The 20,219-nt window shown below is 44.1% G+C and overlaps 1 protein-coding gene across 1 annotated transcript in view; it reads left to right on the top strand.

The window, feature by feature from the left end:
• LOC102378399 (stAR-related lipid transfer protein 9) overlaps nucleotides 1-20,219 on the top strand; it is a gene marked incomplete at its 5' end in the record, with an annotated part of 93,272 nt that overhangs the window by 70,108 nt on the left and 2,945 nt on the right. The window contains 9 exon segments of the mRNA XM_025215373.1: nucleotides 3,534-3,731; nucleotides 7,727-7,910; nucleotides 9,506-9,652; nucleotides 10,294-10,393; nucleotides 13,479-13,621; nucleotides 14,543-14,607; nucleotides 14,691-14,896; nucleotides 16,633-16,712; nucleotides 18,651-18,809. Of these exon segments, the coding sequence (XP_025071158.1) occupies nucleotides 3,534-3,731; nucleotides 7,727-7,910; nucleotides 9,506-9,652; nucleotides 10,294-10,393; nucleotides 13,479-13,621; nucleotides 14,543-14,607; nucleotides 14,691-14,896; nucleotides 16,633-16,712; nucleotides 18,651-18,809 (1,282 nt within the window).

Here is a 20,219-nt window from a genome sequence, read left to right as displayed (position 1 = left end):
CCACAGCCAGATGCCTATCCTGCCTTCTCTTAAAGACCCCCAAGGTAGGGGAGAGCACCACCTCCCTTGGAAGCCTATTCCAAATTTTGGTCACCCTCACCGTGAAGAAGTTTTTCCTGATGTCTAGCTTAAATCTGTTTACTGTCAGTTTGTGACCATTGTTCATTGTTACCCCAAGAGGCGCCCTGGTGAACAGAGCATCTCCGATACTTTGCTGCACCCCCCACAATGAATTTGTAGGCGGCCACAAGATCACCTCTCAGCCTTCTCTTGTGTAGGCAGAAGAGATCCAGGTCCCTTAGTCTTTCCTTATAGGGCTTGGCCTGTAAATCCTTAACCATACGAGTGGCCCTCCTCTGGAGTCTACCCACAGCCTTCTTAAAGTACAGCGCCAAAAACTGGACACGGTACTCCAACTGTGGTCTGACCAGTGCTACATAGAGGGGAAGTATCACCTCCTTGGGTCTATTTGCCTTGCATCTGCTGATGCATGATGAAGTGCGGTTAGCTTTGCTGATGATTTCATCACACTGATGACTCATGTTCATCTTGGAGTCCACTATGACTCTGAGATCCCTTTCCACTTCTGTGCTGCTGAGAGGGTCACTTCCCGGCCAGTAGGTGTGCTGGATATTTTTACACTGCATTTGTCCTTGTACTGGATCCTGTTGTGTTCTGCCCACTTTTTCAACCTGTCCAGGTCTGCCTGCAATTGTTCCCTACCCTCCGGAGTGTACACTTCACCCCACAATTTATTATTGTCCGCCAACTTGGACAGAGTACACTTCACACTCACATTCAAGTCACTAATGAAGACATTGAAGAGTATAGATCCAAGGACTGAACCCGGTGGGACCCCACTACCCACATCCTTCCAGGTTGATACCGACCCATCTACTACCACTCTCTGGGTGTGACCCCCAAGCCAATTTGTCATCCACCAGACCGTGTAAACATCTAAGTCACAGCCTCTTAATTTATTTATGAGAATGGGATGAAATACTGTATTGAAGGCCTTCCTAAAATCCAGGAAAACGATATCCACCTCTACTCCTGCGTCTAAGCGTTTTGTGACCTGGGCATAAAACGAAACCAGATTAGTCAGGCACGATCTACCTGCTACGAATCCATGCTGGTTGTCCTGCTGCATTATTTTTCCCACTGGGCTCCCACAAATATGATCCTTCATAATCTTTTCAAAGACTTTTCCAAGGGTGGAGGTGAGACTGACTGGCCTATAATTACTCGGATCCTCCTTCCTCCCCTTCTTGAAAATAGGGACCACATTGGCCCTTTTCCAGTCCTCCAGGACCTGACCGGAGCGCTCAAACAGTCATGCCAGTGGTTCTGCTATGAAACCAGCCAGTTCCTTCAGTACTCTCGGATGCAGCTCATCTGGGCCTGCTGACTTGAACACATCCAGTCCATCCAAGTGGCTCTGTACCAAGTCAGCATCGACAGCTGGTAGGCTGGTGTCCCTCTGATGCCCATCTTATGTTCTTGAAAAATGCGACTTTAAGTGAAACGATGTTAAACGAATCCAGTTATATCACAGTAGTTACCTACTAGCAGACAGTGGCCAAACAAGGTTATAATCGAACATTGCACGACTTTAAACAAGTATGTTCTCAAATAGATCAGTGATGTAATAACAAGACGACGTTAACTGGGACAACGTTAAGTGAGGAGTACCTGTATTTTGCTTCTATGAGCATAGCGCTATCCAGCTCATTTGGGTTGATGGTCTAGACTGTGGGACTTCTTGAGGGCTGGACAACCTACCTCAGGCAGTAGAGCAAGCTGCAGCAGAATTATCCCCTATGTGCTGACTGTATTGCTACCCCTCACCCCACTGCCAAAAGGCATTGCCAGAGGAGATCGTGACCTGGCAGCTTGGCTGTGGGGTGACCAGCGCTGGTGGGGTTAATGCTGCCACCACAAGGCGTCCCAGCAGGGATCATAACCCAGAAATTCTGTGGTGGGGTGAGTGGCAGTGGCTTTAACTCCCAACCAACACAGCAGCTGTGGCAGCCATGAGGCTTATTGCTGCTGCTTGCCTCACCACTAAATTTCCAGCCCCATGAGTAACCACTTGGACAGTCCTGTGTTCATGGGCACTCTTGTTTGAAGTTGCAGGCCACAAAAACAAATGGTGCAGTTTAAGAATTATGAGGCAATGAGTCAGAATTAAGCTCTGTTTATAGGCTGTTAATGATTAGAAGACATCTGCATCTGAAATCAGGCAGTTGTTCTAATTTAACAGTTAGGATTAAAATGTATTTTATCTGTTTTAATTTGTCAGTTTGTCCCTCAGCCATTAGGAATGGAAGTCCATTTCCCTTGTGTGCCTAAACAGCACTAATCATGTACCTGGTCATTTTTGGCACTTGCCTCTGTGCTGTGGACACATAAGCCTGCATGTATAGAAGGCTACTTATTGACTGACTGAGTACATACACATCTACATTAGCAGAAGAGGACAACAACCCTCTCATGCTTTAGCCCCAGTAGTTGAGTACAGAGGTCATATGCCTAGAAAGTGGAAGACTTATGTTCTAGACTAACCTTCTCCCCTCCCCAAGAGGGGATTTGAGCCTGCATCTCTCTGACTTCTTAGCCCAATATTCTAACCACCACACCAGAAGTTAGGTATTATCCACTCACCCATCCAGTGCTCCCTTTGAATCTGATCCATCATCCTTAACATTTAATAGTCTTTGGACAAAAAGGGTGGAAAGCAGTACACTTCAGAAGCTTCTGCCCCACTGGGGACAGGCCTCTTGGGGCAGATCCAGCCCCTGCCTCCTATCGAGGGCAACAGCCATCTTGCTAAGCCACAGACCTTCTGGTTTGTGGCCTTCCCATATTCCCTTCTTTTGATGGCCAAGGGGAGCAGCTTTAAAAGGTGTGGTGGAGTGGGGGGGGACCACCTGATAACACCTAACTTACGATGTGATGGTTAGACCACTGTGGTGGCAAATCACAGAAATGCAGATTCAAACCCGCTCTGGATGAGGGTAGCCTTGAAACCAGATCTGCTTCCCCAGGTCTAGCTACTTGCATTTTTGTGACTAATATGCACTTATACCCCTAGAATAGGACTGTGTACATAACTGTGTACTTGCCCAGCCAGTGCATAGTTTACTTCACACATTCAGTTGACATGCACAGATTTGTGTGTCCACAGTGCAGCTGTAACATAATCACAGTCTGGGTGTAAGTGCCAAAAAAGCCCTTTACACAGGTAGAAAACTGCCATTTCGGCATACAAAGGGAAATAAAATTCTGCTCTACAAGGCTTAGAATGAGTTCTCATTCTTTGCAGTTATTTCCTGCTGTTTAAATTTGATCATGTTTTAGAATTTCTGATTGTGGGACACAAGATTGCTGTGCAGGAGTCCTGTTACTAGAGACTTGCAAATGTTATGTTTCCATTCTTTACAGTATTCAACATCTTATAACACAATGGAAAATTGTGCTTCTTAGTTTTGCAGGATGTATACTTTGTGATTATGGCTGTGTTTCCCTGATAGACACATGAGGACCATCGAAGCCCTGAGAAAGGACAGAGCAGAAAGGCTGCAGAGTTACCGAAGAAGCAGGAGTCTCAGTCCACAAAAGCATGCGGGCCTGTTGCAGACACTGGACACAAGCCAGAGGGATCTGGATCTCCCCAGCAGACGCCGAGAATACCTACAGCAACTGAGAAGAGATGTGGTACAAAATACTAGGTAGGGTCACATAAACCTCAGCTTTGGGCCTCCATGCTGCTCTGAAATGTACCTGTGCAATTTACATCAACTTCTGACATTGAGGTTTCTGTAGCAGAACTGAGTACAGAGATTCTCCTCTTAAATGCCAGTTACAAAAGTAGCAAACTGTGGGATTGGGAAGTTAATTGTTACCCTCCATTGGAGAAGGCAATAAATTTTCATACAAAATTTTGTGACATTTTATTTCCCTTTTCATGATATTAACTGGTATTATTGGTATTATAATATCAATACAAAATACTCATGACTTAAAAACAAATTTCCTTGCCTGCATCTATCTTCTCCAGCTTATGTCATTTATCTCTTGCTGGCACCCTTCAGCAGCTGTCATTGTACCGCCTAGCCCCTTCCCCCCGATGCTGTGGCACCCTGGTTGAGAATCACTGATCTACAACCTCATCTCATTGTATATATTGTATTTATCTTTCATATTCCTTCCTATTTAAAATGTTGTATAGGGGAGACAGGCTCTGCACCATGCCCTAAATATCAACAGACTTGGATTCTGTCAGACCTGTGGGAGAAGGGAATTGCAGAATCTGGTGGCTCTCTGCTGAGAAGCTCTGTTCATTTAATTTCATTTGAATCTAGAGATGGCTCCCAGCTGCTCCTGATAGTAATTTAAAGTGAGATGATCTTCTAGATAGTTGGGACTCCGGGTTTTCTCTGCTTAGTAGATGAAAGTCAGAACCTTGAGTTTGTATGACTATTGGAAGTCAGTGCAGTGTCAGTAGGGCTGTGCAAAATTTCACCGGGTGTTTCGTTTCGAAGCTTTTTTGATGTGTTTGGAGCTTGAAACAGCAATATTGAAATGAAACAAAAGGCTTTGAAACAGTTTCAAAATGAAACAAGGGCACTCGAAAAGTTTTGAGTTTCAAAGCTGAGCTTGTTTGGCTTCAGTGCCGGTCCCAGGTGTCAGCCCGCGCCCCCCAGGAGGAGCGTGGCACAGCCCCGCAGCCCTCTCGGGGTGGGTGCAGGCCCCTGGATCTGCACACAGGATGACAGCATGCTGCCACTGCTGGCTGGGGCCAGTGGCAGCACCAGACTTCCCAGCGCTTGGCCTGGGCTGCGCCCAGCACCAGTCCCAGCTGGTAGCGGCAGCCTGCTGTCATCCCGTGTGCAGATCCGGGGGCCCACATCCCCGGGAGGAGTCTGGAACAGCCCCACAGCCCTCCTGGGGTTGTGGGCCCCCGGATCTGCACATGGGATGACAGGAGGCTGCCACTGCCAGGAAGTGATACGAGTTTTCCTTTCAACTGTTTGAAGTGCAGTTTCACAGAAACCTCTGCACCTATCTCCTTGAAACTTGGCAGGCTTCTTGCCCTGAGAAGGAGCTACTATCCCCACAATTTTCATCAGAATCAGGCAAGAAATGACAAAGTTTTAGGTACTTTCATGATTCCCCATTATAGCCTATGGGCAAAACGTCAAAACGGTTTCAACAAAACAAAACAGAACAGTGCTTCAAAACGAAACAAAACAACAAAATGAAACACTGTCCCTTTGAAACAGTGAAACAGAAGTCAAAATGAAACGGTGCTGTTTCGCACAGCCCTAGATGTCAGTATACTCCCAGTGACATGAACCATGAATCCATTCTCCAAGTTAGTAAATGTGAGGCCTGCAAAGGAAACTGAGGATCTGACAATTAGATAATCCAAGTTCTGGAGATGAACAAGAGGATCAATAATGCAGGTGATTCCTAAAGTGTGTCATGTCCCTATGCCTGGAAGCAGTCGCTGACTTGATACAACATCAGAGTGTCTCTCCCCTATTCAGAGAGAGAATAAGTTGTGTTTGTTACAGGGATGTAACCCTTCTGTCAGGCACCAAATAGCAGCAACAAGATCTGGGTTCAAATGTAGGGGGTTTACAACAGCTTTTCAAATGTAGCTTGAGCCCCTACCCAGAAAACTGGGAAGATAAATCTTAACTGGGTGTTCTAAAGTGAACAAACTTCCCCATTTGTAAGCAACGTTCAACTGTAATAGGATTTATTACAGGAGGAAGAAAATAAACTGTTGACCATTAACTAGAACCTGAAACATTTCAGTCTCAGTCACTGGCAAACCAACCCACAGGAGTGGGAGCTACCACCTAGCCCACTCATTGGGAAGGAAGATTTTCCCAGGGCTGCCATCTGGAGGCTCTACCCAGCTATGCCAGCCAAAGCAGCAAGTGCTGTGTAGGGAGGCCTGCCCCAGAGCCCTTGCAGCTCCTCGCTATCAGGGGTCACCACTTTGCTCCAGGGCTCTTTCACTAACACCAACCAAAGTAGCAAGTGCTGGGTAGGAAGGTCTGCAACACTGCTCCTCTGATACTGGGGAGTGCTGCTAGAGCTTGCAGCTGGGTAGTGCTGCGCTAGCCATTGCTTCCAGAGGTCACCACTTCACCGCACTTCTGCCACTGTTCCTCCGCATGACCAGGGTTTGCCACTGCGGGCGCCTCTATACACGTGCAGCAAGGCTGCTCCAACATGATTAATCGTGTCTGCTGGAACATGGTAATTCTGCACTCCAGCAGACTCCAGCATCACGTGTATCATTGTCCCCACACTGAAAAATGGCAGCAGGGTACTTTAAAGCTGAAAAATGGTGGTGGGAGTGCTGATGCACGTGATGCTCTGGGTGTATAAATGCTGTTTTTCCTGCTGTCCTCTTCTGATTGTTATGCCCAGTTCTTCTGGCCTACTTCAGTGGTAGGTTCAAGGATTTCTACAGTGAGCATCAGACTTGCAGCTGAACCCACTTCAAGGACCTGTGCTAAAGAAGCACTTTTGCTGTGAGAAACTGGTAAACCACCACGCCATCTAGAGTGGTTCTCAACGTTTGTTGTACCAGGACCTCTTTGTAAACATCAGTGGCCAGTCCTGACCCAGTGCCTCTCACTCCTGATCTGCTGCCCTCTACCCCCAGGCCCCAGTGTATAGGGCAGGGGGTGGGTGTGTGGGACAGGGGGTTGGGATGATGTGTGTGGGGCATGGGGGTCCCCAAGCAACCTCTTGCGGGCTGGAACTATAACAACCTGCAACGGAAAAGCCAGTTTCCCATATTTTTCTCCTTTAAAGGAGATTCAATTTTTGAAGTTCGCTGATCCATTTTTAAAGTTTGTTCATGACCCTTTCATATATTCTTGTGATCCACTTTTGAGTTGCGACCCACAGTTTGAGAAATGCTGGTCTAGATTGTAACTCCCGTCTAGAATCTCTTCTGTTTGTCGCACCTGATCTTTGTGCTAAAACTGAGGGCTGCTCCACTGCAGACTGCTTTGCAGATCTGCAAAGCAAACAGTGAGTGCTGATCTTTCACTGACCTTTGCATTATTTTTGCATTAGCCACATTTGTGTGCCTACAAACTTCACGTTTTGGAAGGCTGGGTGAATGGGCACAAATGCTGCCTTTTACAATTGCAGATCTTAATTCCCAGGCAGTAAACTCAAGCCTGCAAACAGTAAAAACACACACAAGTAGCCCCCAAACTTCTGAACCTGCAAACTAATGAAGGCATGCAGATAAATACTTCACAAAGTTACTATTATAAACATGACCATAGCCAAATGTGCATAACATTTACAAGGATAACCAGTGAGAGTGGATAACCAGAAAGCAAGATGACAGTATAGTGGAGTAATATGCAGCAGCTGTGGTTAAAATGCAACATGAGTTTTTGAATTTTGTTACTGATACAGGATAGAATTCTTAGGAGACGGCTGCATTTAGATAAAGCCTTTCTTTTAATTAGTAGCAGAGGGAAAGCGAAGCTAAGCCAAAGTGTTTCCAGAAGCACTTCAGTAAAATAGAGAAAATCTTTTCTTCTGCAGATAATGCTGTTTTCCCTCCCCAAAGTTCCTTGTTCAGTGTAACAAGAAAGCAGCTCGTCGTAGTTCATTCCTATTGCCGTGTGACATGGTGTCAGACACCTGCCACTTTCTTTTCCCTCTTCCCTATCCCCAGAGTTCAACAACCGAAGAGAAGGACTGTCCAGCATCCATCAGAGATCGAGCTCCTGCTCCAAGACTATCAGCGAGCACGAGAGGAGGCCAAGACAGAAATTGCACGAGCGAGGGACAAACTTCGGGAGAGAGCTGAGCAAGAAAAAAGGCGCATCCGGGAGCAAATATTTTCTCAGCTACAGAAGGTGTGCATTAAATCTCTGTAGGTACTGAAGCCATACAGGATATAGATTGATGTAACACCTGTCTCAACCATCAAAGGAGACCACACATGCTGTAGTGATCCACGTGTAGTGAACTGTTCTAGCTTTAATCCTGCTTCATTCTAAGTAAGGGCAATTTATCCCACTCATATCACTACAGGATCATGCAGATGTAATGATTAGATCGCAGCAACTGATGCACATTCCTGAGATCCACCTCACCTTTTATAGCTGCTCTGGATGCACATCTGTCCTTTTCCTCTTAGATTAATATATTGAGATTTTCTCATTTGCTTTAAAAAAATCTTGATAGTTATTAAGCCCATGGTGAGGGGCAAAGTTAATAAAGACTGAACATGATAATTTGGGTTAATCCTCCTCACCCTGCCCCACCAACAGCATTGAAGTAATTTAGTTTTGGGTCCTGTTGGACTAAGCCATTAGGTCCAAGAGGCCTCACACTCACTTGCTGTGGGAAATGACATCTTTTTGCCGTAAAATAGGAGCTAGCAGAGCTTACTGATGGATAGAGTAATTCTGTTTCTGTAGGTTTATTATGGTTTAGTTCTGTCCTTTTTCTCCACTCTCATCTTTAGTCTGGAGGGGTGGGGGTCATTTGCCTCTTCCTGTTATTGTGCTGGGTTTTTTTTTTCTTTTGTCACTTTTCCTCCATTCCTGAGCTTTGGGGGGGAGGGGGGGGAGGTTCTGATGTAGGGACAGCACCTTTTTTATTTTTGGGTCACTGCTTAGTTTGGGACTGCATTGTCCCTGCAGAAAATTCTTTGTCATCTCTTATAAGTAGAAACTGTAGGAAGCCTTTTGTCATATGTGAGAGGTAATGCAGTAGTCATGTCTTTGCCCCTGCATCCTTTAACAAACCAAGCAGCCCAACACTTTGAACACTGTGCATTAACCACATCCACTTCAGTTTCTATTACTGAAGTCTGTAAAAATGCTCCAGCTGAGCTGAAAAACTAAACTTTAAATTGTCTTTCCAAGTAAAAATCATCCTGGGGTTTTAAGTGTTTTCTTACTGCCAGTGTTATTGTCTTTTTAAGGTTAATATTGAGCAGCTGTGGCTAAAGAAAAATCTTCAGACCTTGGTAGCTGTCTTTGACCAGAGTTAAGTCAAACCAGTGACTTGCAGGAGGCATTTGCAATCAAGACAGGTTGTCAGAACAGCACTGTATTCCTGCAAATGTCAGACTAGAAAGTGAAATCCTATCCCTGCAGGACCGAAGCAGCACAGGTTGTGATTATTCAGGCTTCTCTGAAACACCACCCTTTGACCTGGATAGCTCCATGCACGTTTTTAATCACTGAGTCTCCATGGCGAGGGCAGACTCAACAAAAAGACCAAATCCATCAGTAATAGAACAGCCTGATAGTGCTGCTTGCAGTGGTGGCTCTTATAATGTCCACATTTGTTCAGGGGGCAAAGGACTTAAATTACCCAATCAGATCAGTCCTACTTCATTTTTCAGGGTTGGTGGCCTTGTCATTGCCTTGGCTAGATGCTATTCAATGTAGGTGACTTCCGCTTTTTAGAATGTGCCTAACACTGGCATCCTTTTCAGGAAGAAGCCAAGCTGAAGACTCTTTTAAGCACAAGCACTTTATGTACAGATTCCAGCCTTAGTCTTTCTTCTGGCCCAACATCTGGTTATAACAGCAGCAACACAGCTACATATACTGCAAGTAAATTCAGCAAATGGGAAGGACAGGTGAGAGCACATTGCTGGCAGATTGCCAGTAAAGGTAATAACTTTGATTACTTGGCAATGAAAGGAGAGATGTAATAGCAGTAGGCTTTGCTCCGGGGAAAATTGATGTTTGATAATAGCTCTCAGGTCCAAGTTTGTCATTGGTCTAGAGATACTAAATGAAGGATATTACACAATTGCAAAAGACTTGAGACTGACATGTCAAGTCTTTACTTACTTAATAGGGACCACGCTTGTATTACTCCATTTCAGAACACACCCTTCCTGCTGGCCCCAAGTTTTTTGGTTAGAAGCTAAATAACAGCAGATTTACATGTGTTGGAAAGTAATTTTGAGTCTAAAATTCTTGGTGTGCCTCATGGTGTGTGTGTGTTTTAGAGACATTGTAACATTGTATATGTATGTGACCCTTACCTTTCCTTGAGTTTTAGTAAAAGGAAGTAATAGCTCCAGGTTTATTATTTTGCTAAATTTTGTAGCCAAGGCTTTCTCAGAGCAACTTGAAAGAAAATCAGTTACCTTATCAACAGGCCTGCCAGCTTTCTGAAATGGTTCTTGCTATGTACATAGTAGCTGTTGGATTAGGTAACTGATTTTTTTTCCAATCCTCACTACCAGTTCTGTTCTCTTCTGCACATTAGATTCCTCCTGGAAGTGCAGATCTTTCAAGAGGTGATACAAGAGGTCGCTCAGCTGTTAGAAATAGTCAACTTTATGTGTTGCAAAAGGATTCAGCATGTGGTAAGTTAAAAATGTATTTTATTACATCTGAGTCCATATCACCAACTAGTGTAGGACTTCTTATCTATATAATCATCCAAATTGATTTGATTGGACTCTAAAAAGCATCTTCAATATGCAGCTTTGGGAAAAACTGGAGCACTAACACCCAGAAGCTAGGCTTAGCTAACTGAAAACTAAAATAGTATCTTGGTTTGTAGGAGCTAGTTCTCATGTTAGTATGTTGATGCTAGTAACGTAGCAACATGTACGGCAAAAGGGAAGGTATGGATATAAATGCCTTGCAACACAGGCCTGATCTATGCTACCTGGTTTTCCTGGCTTCATGGGTGTAGGTTGTAGCCATGTTGGTCTAAGGACAGGCAGACAAGGTTTTTTGGGTAAATCTGATATCTTTTATTAGACCAACTCAAATAGTTGGAAAAATTCTTAGCAAGCTTTCGGGCACAAACACCAGCACATCAGGCTGATAAAGGGTGTTTGTGCCTGAAAGTTTGCTAAGAATAATTTTTCCAACTATCTGAGTTGGTCTAATAAAAGATATTGGATTTACCCAAAAAACCTTGTCTGGTTTTCCCGACAGCAGTTATGTGCGCTACGCTCAAGGTGGCTCTGGCAGCAAACCCTGTTCTTGCTGCCAGCGGTTATACTATGTCTCCAAACAAATGGCAGCTTCTGCTGCAATCTAGCAGTAGATATACCTGTGCTTCCTGCCGCCTGACAGTCTCTTCAGCAGTGAGTGCTTTCTCAAGATGTATGCTGCACCTTGACAGTACAGCTGTTTCAGTAGAGCCATGCAGAGCTGGCAGAAGTTCTTGAGGTACAATTGCTCCAGTGGCTTGCTAGTGGCAGCTGTTGTCTGCTGTCACCAGAAACTCCTGGCAGCAGAGTTGGTACGTGTAGGCAAGGCCATACAAGCCTATGGCGAATTTCAAAGATGTAGGCTTGCAGATTGCAAATTTAGTATGCACTTGACACATGTATTATAAAGTAATATGATAAATTACTGCATTTATCCAAATCCAAGATGACTGAATATAAGATGACCCCAGTGATTTTATTCTATACATGGAAAACTAAATTTTTATAATCCAGAATCTTAACTATTGGAGGCTCATCTTAAATTTGTCCTTCCCCATTACTTCAGTGGGAAAAGCAGTGGCAGGAGGGCAGGCAACAGAGTAATCAAGTGGCCTGACCTTTGCCACATGTCCTCTCCACCACTTCCCCCACCCTGCTGCCTACCCCCCACTTTCCTGCAGTGCCTGCCTTCTGGCACCTGCCCCCCTACTACTTGCCCCTTCTTCTGCCTGCCCCTCCTCCGCTGCTGGACAAATTGGTAGTTTTTCTACATTGCCTTGCTTACATTCATGGTCATATAGTTAAAAGATTAGGAGTTAGAGTTGTTCTATTCTTGGCTTCGTCATTGACTTAGTGGCTTTTATAAGTCATTTGATCTTCCCTACCTCAACATGCCCATCTGCAGAATAGACTTAATAATATGTAACTGTATACAGAAAGGCTCTGTATAAATTAAAAAATATTAGTAATATTATAGTTATTTCTGATCAGACCTACTTGACCTAGTCTTCAATTCCTGATTTTGATTGATGTCCAGTTACTATTTAATTCTCTCGTTTGAAAAGCTACCTTGGAAGAGATCATTTCTACCTTGGCTTCCAGCATTAATCCTAAGCATGGAAGACTCTGCATCATTGCTTTGCTTGAGGTTGTTCGGACTAACCCGGTCTTAACACGTTTGTGCCACTAAGCTGTTCTAATAGAAACAAGTAACACTTTTGAAAAAAACAATCTAATATGGACTAAACTTTGAGCACAGTCCTGTCGGTATCTCTGCCAGCTCAGCAGTAGCTCCATCTGCTATTTCAAGTATTTTCACTAGCTTTAGGGACTAACCTTATGCATGTCCAGTTAGCCAAGCACAGAAGCCAGCACCCTGTCTAAGGAGAAGAGACCATGTCAAAGAGGGTCCAGACGTCCAGGATGAAAGCCTCAGGTCTGAGGCAAATGCACAGGGTACAAATCAGAGGGTAGTTTGTAAAGGAGGCTTAAATTTCCCCTTGGGACTGCCCTGAACGTGTACATGTAGGGTCTGTGTACATATAGGGTCCTGGGGCCCTCCAAGCCCTCTGGCCATGGGTTCCCTCAGCCTCATAGCTCTCCACCCTGCCCCCAAGGCAATGGAAACTGGAGGAGGCAGGCAGCAGAAGCTGGAGTAGGGAGGAGAAATCTAGGGCCTCTGGTAGAAGCAGCAAAATTGCAAAGCAGGGACCGGTACCTAGGCCAGCAGCCCAGGGGCTGCATGCAGTCTGCAGGCTGCCAGTTGGATAGCCCTGCCTTAGGATATAAAAAATAAGGTAGAGTGCTGGGTAGGTTACATCCCTAATTGTTATGTTTTATAGCTTCTAATAGACCTATCCTCTGTACATTTGTCTACTCACTTTATGAACCCAGTTATACTATTGGTTTCTACAATGTCTTGTGGCCATGAGTTTCACACATTAATTATGCATTGTGAACAACAGCAATTCCTTTCATTTTAAACCTGTTGTCAGATAATTTCTTTGGGTGCACCCTGATCTTGTATTATGAGAGAGCTCAGAAGGGTGCCCCTTACTTGTTCTCATACCCTTCATGATTTTATTTCTAGACTTTTACCATAATCTCCACCCCATTAGCTGTCTCTTTGTGGAAGAGACGTTCTGTTGCTACTGGATCCAAGATGCTGAAAGGCCGGCTCATTTCCCCACTGCCTTCTGTTCCAAGAGCAAAACACACTTCTTCAGCTTTGCCTTTTTCAGTATAAGCACATAGCACCACGTACAGCAATGCAGTGTGGTTTTAAAATATCCAGTTGGGTTTTCCCTTAGTGACAGAAAGAGGTGGGGAGGGGAGAGGAGGGGGAAGAGATGCACATGACAGTTACATTGCTTATTAATGCATACTTGAAACTGCTTGGATCCCATGGTGATGGAGGAGGAACAATGGCTCAATAGGAACAGAATATGATTTCTTCTCCCCTTCAATTCAGAGACTTTTCCTTTGTCTTCTTCACCCTCTACAGAGAGCAGCAGAGTTCAGTCGTCACCCTCATCCAGTAGTATCAGCTGTAGGTTCACACACGGACTAACAATTTCAGTCAGCTCCTCTTCAACCAAAGGATACCAGGATTTGTCCAAACACATCTTGACCAATGCTATCACTGAGGTGAGTAAAGGGAAATAAAGAAAAATAATACTGTACTCAGGTGGAAGCCGTGGTTGGTATGTGGCAGTGCACTGCAGAGCAACTGTTGTTCTCCTTGCCTGGTTATCAAGGTTCTGGTTTTGAAGGTCAAATACAGGAGGAGGCTTGGAGGAATTTAAATGGCAAAAGCAAATGGGAACAGGTCTTAGCAGCAGGGTTCAAAAATATTTAATTGTCATATGTCATCTAGAAGTTTTAAATAAACAACATTCCAAAACTTTACTTGGGGAGCACCAGGGCAGGGAAAAAATAACCACAGCAGTGATCTTAATGAGTTTTGTACCATGCTGTTTTCTAAACAATTGTAATGTTTTCTAGACTTAAACCTTCATAGCAGTGCTGCAACCGATGCCTTCGTTTTAGCATTGCTAGGATGAGGATGTTAAGGCTGATTTTTCACCATACCAGATGTATATGTACACCGTGCAAAGGACCTGTCAGTGCATTTGTTGTAGCACTAAGGAATTTCTAAAGTGCCTAGCATCTGGGGGTCTCAAAATATTTTCATATTTTTGAAGGGGTCTGATAGTTTGCAGTTAGAGACTAGGAAACCCAGATACTTATTACTTCCTCTGTTCCTAGGAGCACACTGAAATCTCTGTTGCAGGTTTATATTCTCCTATCAAACCTCCCATGACAAATAACTGTGTTTACTTATAGGAGTCTGCTCTGGTAGAGAGTTGGAGCAAGAAGGAAATCAGCCTTAGCTGGGGTCTTACCACTGAAGGATGACTAGATGTACAAAGTTAACTTAGCATTCATCTATAAATGCTTAAGGTGCCTCATCAGCCAGATGCTGAGGCAAACCACAGCAGTGGGAGAAAACTGAGCACAAATAATGCTGAGGCCTCTGCTAACTACATCTTGTAATTGTTTTCTAAGGTTATGGCAGCATGTTCAAATAACCTGAGGAACTTTTACAACCGTCAGGCAGCAGCTGGTTGGAAGTAAGTGCATGATAGATTTTTTTCCTTCTTGGCCATATATCTGTGCTATCCCAGAGCAAATCCCTGGAACTTTTTTCATTCAGATACCAGTGTATAGAAAAAGAGGTACTCGTCTACTACAAAGTCTTCCCATCAGCAACTAAGCATGGGTTTCTGGGAGCAGGAGTGATTGAAAGACCTCTACCAAGTGTGTGGTGTGTAGTCAAAGACCCTGGCAAGAGGTATCTGTACGACAAAACTATTACTACAGTTCGAGTACATAAGAAGGTAACCAGCCATATTCAGTTGGGTAAGTATCAACGGTGCTTCCTGTGGGTAAAGTGAACACCCTAGCAATTGATTCATAGATGTCACTGCTCTCTACAGAAAAAAAGTTGTATTTGTTCCTGATATTGGCCATTTTATTAGAGGTGGCAAAGTTAAAAGGCCAAAGAAGGAATAAAATTGAATGTACCTCAGTAACAATCCACAAGCAATAAGCTCAGGCACATGAAACAGGATGCTCTTGGCAAATAGGGACCCTGATACTGCCCATGGTGGACCAGCCCTTGGGGAGTGTAAATGAGATGCATCTCTATGTGCTCTACCACCACCTAGAAGCACTGACTGCAGTGAAGGTGGGCTTAGTCTCAGCAGTAGAGGCTCTGGCCCACAGTATGTAATCTTTGCCGCTAATTTGAGCCTATCATGTAGAATATGTCTACCATCCATGTGCAGCTCCAGGCAGTTTCATCCTCAGAGCCTAGACCTACAGTACATTTATATCAATGTAACTGACTTCAGCACAAGTGCAAACCAGAAGATAATATCATACAAAAGGACTCTGCTTAGTCTGGTACAGAATTATTATGCTGGTCTGAGTGGTAGCATCGTTGCCCTGGAGTGAGCTCTATGCCATTTGCTCAAGCAAGCAGGTTATTCGTATCTTGACCACCACCTAGAAGCAAGCTACAACTTCTGCAGTTTACAGTCTGTTAAAGGCTGAACTAAGCTGCTCCCCGCTGGATCTTCCTGTAATTTACATTAGTGAATCAAACCAGTGGCCGCTGGACCAGACTTTTTGTATATCCAGGCTCCAACACACTGTGTCCATTCCATGTAGGCTGTTTCCAGGACCAGAAGTAGTATAGGTAGGTTCCTTCATGCAACATTGCACATACTGATGCTTAGTTCTTCAGCAGAGCTTGTTGTGAACTCAGTACTGCACTAGACTCCTGCTTTGGGAGGTCGCACGTGCAGAGTGGGCACAGTATGCCTCATTACAGTGCTGCAGTAGGGCAGTATAGATGTAGTCTCAGAGTAAAGTATCTCAAATTATTTGAATATATAAAGGAAACTATTTCAGCTGTAGTTCAGACCCTCACCAGTGAGAAAATTCAAAGTCAGACCCTAAATGCTAATTTAACATTTTCCTAAAAAATGGTCCTACTGTTTGAATGCTCATCATTTTCAATATTTTACTGGCTTCTGTGGGAATGCTTCACTATTTGGAAAAATAAATAATTTTGCTACTTTAAAAAATGCATGCTATTACATATTACAAGAGCCACAGAACCATTATTATTGTTAAATATATGGTAGTATCAATGTGCTGGGCACGACAGAGAAAATACGATATTTGTCTGAGAGTCACAAGGATAATAGCTATAGTGAAAGGCTTTTAAAATAAACAGCTGCTTTTTGGCTTATTACAGTTTCATGTCCACCAGCTGCTCATGTAGATGCCTTTTCCCCTGAGTTATAATGTGTATCTTTATCAGCATTACTGAGAGGCAACTTTAAAACCAGTGAGCAGTGAAACGGAACTGAAGAGACTGGCCTAACTGCGGACAGTGGTGTTAACAGATCTGCAGTCTTACCCACTTACTAGCTTCCAGTCCTTCCAGTATGGATCAAGTAACTCAAGGGCATTTACGAACATGCAGCTTCTCTAAGATCTGCCTAACTCAGTAGCAAGCTCTATTTCAAGAAGCAAGGGAGGAGATGGAGTTGCTGCAGTGTGACTTTCCCCCCCCTTTCTTATAGTGTATTTGGTGAGTGATACTTCACTGTGTTACCTAAAGCAACCACGAGATTTCTGCTGCATCACCATAGAGGCCAAAGAGGTAAATTTATTAATGCTTTCCAAGATACAGTCTAAATTGTTTAATGATATTGGTGTATTTGCTCATAATTTAAGGTGATAGTAAGAATGTGGAGGAAAGAGGGGCTGCAGTCTTATTTCTTTATTAGCCTTTGCTAATAGTTTTCTTGGGAAAACATTTTCCTATGCTACAGGAGTCCAGAGCAGTGTTAACCATGAAGCTTTAAACTCTCACACCATAAACTGGTTCTTTATGTTATTAAGTAGATTCATTAGTACATGTAGTGAGACTACTCATGCGTACCTTCCCTGAACAGAACACCTTTGTATACTAATTTTGTAAGATGGGTTTTTTTTTTAGCTGTAAAATGAATATAATGAAAGATATTCCATTTCCATTTGGAAGAATGGAGCAGAACATTATTGTGCTAGGTAACAGCTTTGTACACTCTTCGTTCTCATGTTGACAGAAATGGTGATAGTTTGTAGGTTAACCCAGCCCAGCATTTGCAAGATTCTCAAGGGGCAGAAAAACATCAAATCGAAGAATTGGTGTTAGCATTGTGAAAGGAATGTAGTTCAAGAATTGTCTATGCTCATTATGTGCACTTAAACTAATGCATCAGTAAACAGGAAGGCATTTAATAGCTGGGGACACAGCAGATTTTCATTACCCCATTAGTAACAGAACATATAGAGATAGTTAGATTTACAAAAGTACCAGAAGTTGAGTGGTATAATACCGCACCACTGCTTTTCTCCCCGCTCACAGGGGACGGGGCCACACCAACAGAGCGCCAAGCCTGGTGCTGGTCGCAGGGGATGGGAACGGGGCTCAGCCTAGTCTGGCCCTCAGCTGGCACAACCCCATCCCCTGCGAGCCATGCTTCTGTGGCCCAGACAGCACCGTTTGCAGGAGATGAGTCCGCACCAGCCGAGCACCGAACGTAGCACCACTTGCAGTGGATGGGGCTGGGCTCAGCGCTTAGCGGATGTGGGCTCATCCCCTGAGTGGCGCTGGGCTTGGTGTTTGGCTGACTTTGCCCTATCCCCTGCAAGCAATGCTGTCTGGGCTGTACCAGCCACTGTATGGGACAGTGGTAAGGTGTATAAGTTGAGTTTGATTTTTAAGACACAAAAATTGGGCTTCAAAACCTGACTTATACGCCATGAAATATGGTAGATTCTATACATAGAAAATTATACATTTTACAATTTTCTGTGTATAGAATCTAATTATTGGAGGGTCAACTTAAAATTAATTTCTCCCAATGCTGTGGCAGGGAAAGCAGCAGTGGGCTGCTGGGACAGACCCCTGCCTGTGCCTCCACACCTGTTGTCCTTCCTGCCTGCTCCCTTGCCCCTCACATCTCCCATGCCTGTTCCTACCCACCCCACTCCTTGCCCCCCTCACCTGCTGCCTATCTTCTGAGCAGGTCTGCTCCAGGGAGAAGCAGCAGCAGGACCAGGTCATGGTCAGGGCCAAAGCAGAAGATAAGCAACAGTGACTAACCAGGGGCAGGACAAAAAAGGGAGTAAGGTGTGGTAGCCATCTACCTGGCTTGCACAGCTACATGGTACAGCAGTTTCAGCAGCTGCAAGAGTTAACGCCACTGTTTGTGTGTCATTTAGTCCACAACAAGCCTTGCAGTCTGGGTCCAGCCAGTGGGGCCAGATGAGTTTGAGAGCCCTGGTTTAGAGCCAGGGAAACTGACACAAAGAAGTAAGAGATCTAGAGTGACTCATGTAACAAGAGAGAACTCCTCCCTAGTATTGTTATTAAATGGGTGGATATAAGATTTGAGGGAAGTGGGGTGAAGGGATTGGTATCACTCAGACTAGACTTTCCTCTAGTATATTGTATCTAAACCATTTAATAAAGGTTAGTTAATCCATACCCCATAAAGGTTTCAGTCTGCTCTGTACTCAGTAAACAACTGTTTCCCATTTTCACATGCAGGAGAACTTGTCCATTTTGGCTATTCAGTCTGTGTATGACGAGTCCATGCCTCGTCCTTGTAAAGAAGTGGTGCGAGGCGAGATTCTGCCAAGCGCTTGGATACTGGAACCCGACACACTGGATGGGAAAGACATTACCAGAGTCATTTACATGACACAGGTAAGAGGTTCTGTGCAAGTGTTTGCTTCGATTCAGCTACAGCTGTGCTTAGACCTAAACAATCACACTACAGACACATTAGGCAACAAGTAAATTTATAACTTCAATACAGCGTGGTGAGCACTGTCAGGAAGTCTTGCAGTTTGACAGATTAGTAATTACAGAACACTTTGGTACCCAGTACGTATGGGGCAGTGTTCCAGGCACAACTTCTACAGTTATGTCCAGACACCTGACTCCGTATGTAGAGGTTTTTTAGTGCTATTAGAGCATCTAGAGACTAGATTAGTTAAGGCATTACCATCACTACCAAACCTTGCCTTGTAACATCTGGACAGCACTTGGTTCACAGTACGTTGAGCTCCATGCATGCTCTCTCTCTAGAGTTAGAAGGGATTTTGACTCTAAGAGTAGACAGAGAGACATTGCCTTTTAACACCTTTGTGCTGCAATCAAAATCATTATGGTGGCACAAAGCAAAAGCAAACAGACATCAATACCCTTTGTTGTACCACAATGTAGTTGCGCCAAAAGGTAGTAATAATTTGTGCCACTTCTTTGTGACGGGTGTCTATTTGCTTCATGGTGGTAGAGTGCAGGCAGCCCAGAGCTGCCTGTACTCTTCAGTGGCCCCAGCCAGGTGCTCCAAGGGCTTAAGGGGCTTGCCTGTGTCCTGCACACCTCAGGAATTCCCAGGCAGAGTTGGGTCCCTCCACCCCTGGGAGTGTCTGCCCAACTTTCTCCACTTACTGAAACATCTCCAGGATCTCCCCACAGCAATGGGCAATGTGTATTTTGCTCAGTGGAGTGGATCAGTGCCACGAGACATCCCTACACAACTGATCTGCTTCCTTTGATGATATCTATTTCTATCCTAAATAGTTCAGAATCTGGGCATCTCAGATTGGCTTCATAAGTGTTAGGTGCTTTCAGGTGCTCATCTTAAAAAATAAAATACAATCACTCTCAAAGTATTAAACCACCATTCTTACAAATTCTCTTATAGCCATTATATTAAATAGAATTCTAATATGTATAAAAACACAAGAGGAAGGAATGAAAGTATCTTTATGAAAAACACACACAATAGTAAAGCCTTCAAGACAGACCAAGCTGCATACAATCTCCCGAAAGATAATTACTGCTTTAGTCCCCTCTTCTAAGAGAGAGTTGGGATCATTAGTATTCAAGTGCCAGTCAACAAGGAGGTAATGAGTTTTAAGATTTTGTCATTCTCCTCACCTGTCAGATACAGACCTGAGCACAAAGCAGTAGAGCAAGTGTCAGAAGGAGATGACAGTATATCATATATAATGGTAGGTCCAAAGCCTGAACACATTTTTATTTGTGCTTTTTTTCTTCATACCACTTCAACAATCCTTGCAAGCTGCTACATTTTGTGACATAGGC

This window comes from Alligator sinensis, unplaced genomic scaffold (genome assembly GCF_000455745.1).
Source record: "Alligator sinensis unplaced genomic scaffold, ASM45574v1 scaffold1581_1, whole genome shotgun sequence".
Taxonomy (NCBI): Eukaryota; Metazoa; Chordata; order Crocodylia; family Alligatoridae; genus Alligator; species Alligator sinensis.
Note: the sequence above shows the minus strand (reverse complement) of the source record. Positions and strands in the feature narration are given on the sequence as shown.